The 2,592-nt window shown below is 40.5% G+C and overlaps 1 protein-coding gene across 1 annotated transcript in view; it reads right to left on the bottom strand. All coding sequences in view use genetic code 11, as the record gives it.

Annotated features, from left to right (window-relative positions):
- Positions 1–543: 543 nt before the first annotated feature.
- Positions 544–2,592, bottom strand: part of EGR_10398 (hypothetical protein) — a gene marked incomplete at both ends in the record, with an annotated part of 7,160 nt that continues 5,111 nt past the window's right edge. Inside the window, 2 exons of the mRNA XM_024499647.1 lie at positions 544–718; positions 1,938–2,074. Of these exons, the coding sequence (XP_024345932.1) occupies positions 544–718; positions 1,938–2,074 (312 nt within the window). The remainder of the gene's footprint in view (positions 719–1,937; positions 2,075–2,592) is intronic.

The following is a 2,592-nucleotide window of genomic DNA, read 5'->3' as shown; positions in this document are numbered from 1 at the left end:
CTTACACCAGGTGGGCAGCAGCAGATGGCAGACGAGGAGCCTCAAAGCCGACAATCCTGTTCTTCACGCCTTTAGCCGTATCGAGTGGCACCGTTGAGAAGGATTGTCCTCCGACTGCCCAAATGCCTGAGTGGCTGCCTTTTAATGCAAAAGTAATTCCTCATAGCAAACAACAATTGCCTCTGTTCGACTCGAATACATGCAAGAAATACCCTTGTATCATCTTCCAGATTTAACTACCCCGAAGAAGGCTTGAGAGAGCATATCTCCTACTACTACAAAACTTACCCCTGTGAAAATTAGTGCTTTGGGGTTATGGAGAGAGAGAGAGAGGAAAGGAAATACTTCTTATCATTAAAATTGCCAACACTTTTCCACTGGTTCCTTAAGAGGCCTTGACATACTTTAACCCGCAGATTTTAATATTTTTAGCAGTCCTATCAAATTAATCTGGTGATTACTGCTGTACGGGCTTATGGAACCTCAAACAGGTGAAGTAAGGTAATATTATGGCAGCTGAAGAATCTCAGGAATTAAAAGGGTTTATTTTTTATCTAAAGATGAGGTATAAGACAATAATAAGGAACGTGGAACGTGGACAATGAAGCATTTAACGTTGTTTGTTTGAAAAATTAATGTATGAACAATCATGTTATTTCCTCTTGTAAATTCTAAAAGTGGAGTGCCGGTGATACGGCTACATTTCCGGAAATCCTTACTAATTTACAGTATTAAATACCTTAGAAAGACAAAAACGACAACAACAGACACTCGTATTTAGCCCTCGAACACAACTACGAAATGCAACGAAGGCAGCAGTTTAGAAATGAGGAATGGTTATCTTATACAAAAACGATGTTTTATTAGGGTACGATACCCTCAATTGATGGAATTTATACGCAATTCAAGTCCCTTATTAATCTTTCATCAGTACCTTTAATTTTTAAAACAATTCTATTCAAATATTCCACAAAAGGAGCTCCAAGAAGCTCTGATCCCACATCGTTTGTCAGCTTCATCAGACAACTACGTGCTTCGCTGGACTGCAAAAAAACAACTCGCGTTATGCCACAGACGCCGATTCCGTGGAGGAATTTGAACAAAGGTGGACTGCCAGACAGCGGAATGGACAGCAACCAATGGATTATGCAGTTGCCTTTGCCAGTCCAGTAGAAGTCGATTAAAAGTGTTCCTAATTAACGCGTTTTTTTTGGATTTATGGGCAGTCGTCCTCGAATTTCGTGCCGAAGGGCTCCAAACTTTCAAAAATGATAGCTGAAAAATAAGGAACTTAATATACGAATCAAAATATTGAGAATCAAAAAAATATATAGCTTTACCATTAAACCACTTGAATGTACAATTTAAGGGGTAGTAATTTGGAATGGCTACGAGTTTACAGAATGGTGGTAACGTTAACCGGTAGAATACTTTAGCTTAAAAGGATGTGCCTGCGTGATAAATGGCTTCATGATGGTAAAGGTTTTATTTGGCAAAGCAAGTTCATAATTAGGGCTACTGCCTTGTACTTCAGCAATAAAGTTCCAATTTATTTGAAAGAAACTCACAGGAATTGAAATCGGAAGAAATCGGTAAGGCGAGCACCACCCAGAGACCAGTTGAGGTAACCCACATGGAGTAAATTCCATTAGTTGGAGCAGAGCTGTCAATAGCAATCACTCAATTAGCAATGCCAATTGGGACCTTGTAATGGCTCAACACTCTGGACGAAACCGCTCTGTGTTGTGTCTACCACTACGAGCACGGCTTCACAACCATTGTTGCAAAATGTTACAGTCTGAAACCAATTTACTCCTCGTTAGCTTTATGTGTGCCCTAGAATAAGGTGAACGGAAAACAAAGGAAATGGAAGTTCCCATCTTATACCAACTGAATGCCGAAAATTTCTGTGATTATTGCGGAAAAAGACGATGTACCTGATGTTTGGGGTTGATGCGATTTGGCGATTAATCTTTGCGCTTTCTTTGACAATGAATTGTGATTGAAAACCTTCTCTACTTAAGTCATTTTTTAGAAACTGAAAGAGTTGTGGATCATTATTTTTATTACCATTCTTTTGAAATGTGATATTTCCCCATTAGACTGGGGGATTCATTTCAACCAAATAAATTCTCTGCTTTACATTCCAGCAAACAAACCTTCAAGCAATTGCACGACTGCCTTTATCAGTCACTAATACATTTTAGGTATGGTTTTAAAAATCATATTTCACCCTTACCATCATCACATGAGGCACACCTCGTAGTCGTTGTGCTTAATATTAGTCCGAATGACAAGATCATCTTCTGTTCTTATTTTTCATAATGACCACCTTAAAAACTCAGGATGTCGCCAATGGGCCACCTATCAAGAACAACTCAAAGAGGACGGTCGTCTTGACAATCCAGCAGGTCAAATGGGTTGCTCTCAAATCGCCACGTTTACACTGGCAATGGGTTCTGAGTCAAGCATCACTCCCGTTGCCAACCCTCACGCCCCATTCCTACAGCTACAGATCTGCGTACCTTTTTTCACCTCTCCCTCGCCTCGCCATCCGTGCTGCGCTCGCCCGCGCGTCCCCTCACACACAAG

Source organism: Echinococcus granulosus (genome assembly GCF_000524195.1).
Source record: "Echinococcus granulosus chromosome Unknown EG_S00216, whole genome shotgun sequence".
NCBI lineage: Eukaryota > Metazoa > Platyhelminthes > Cestoda > Cyclophyllidea > Taeniidae > Echinococcus > Echinococcus granulosus.
Note: the sequence above shows the minus strand (reverse complement) of the source record. Positions and strands in the feature narration are given on the sequence as shown.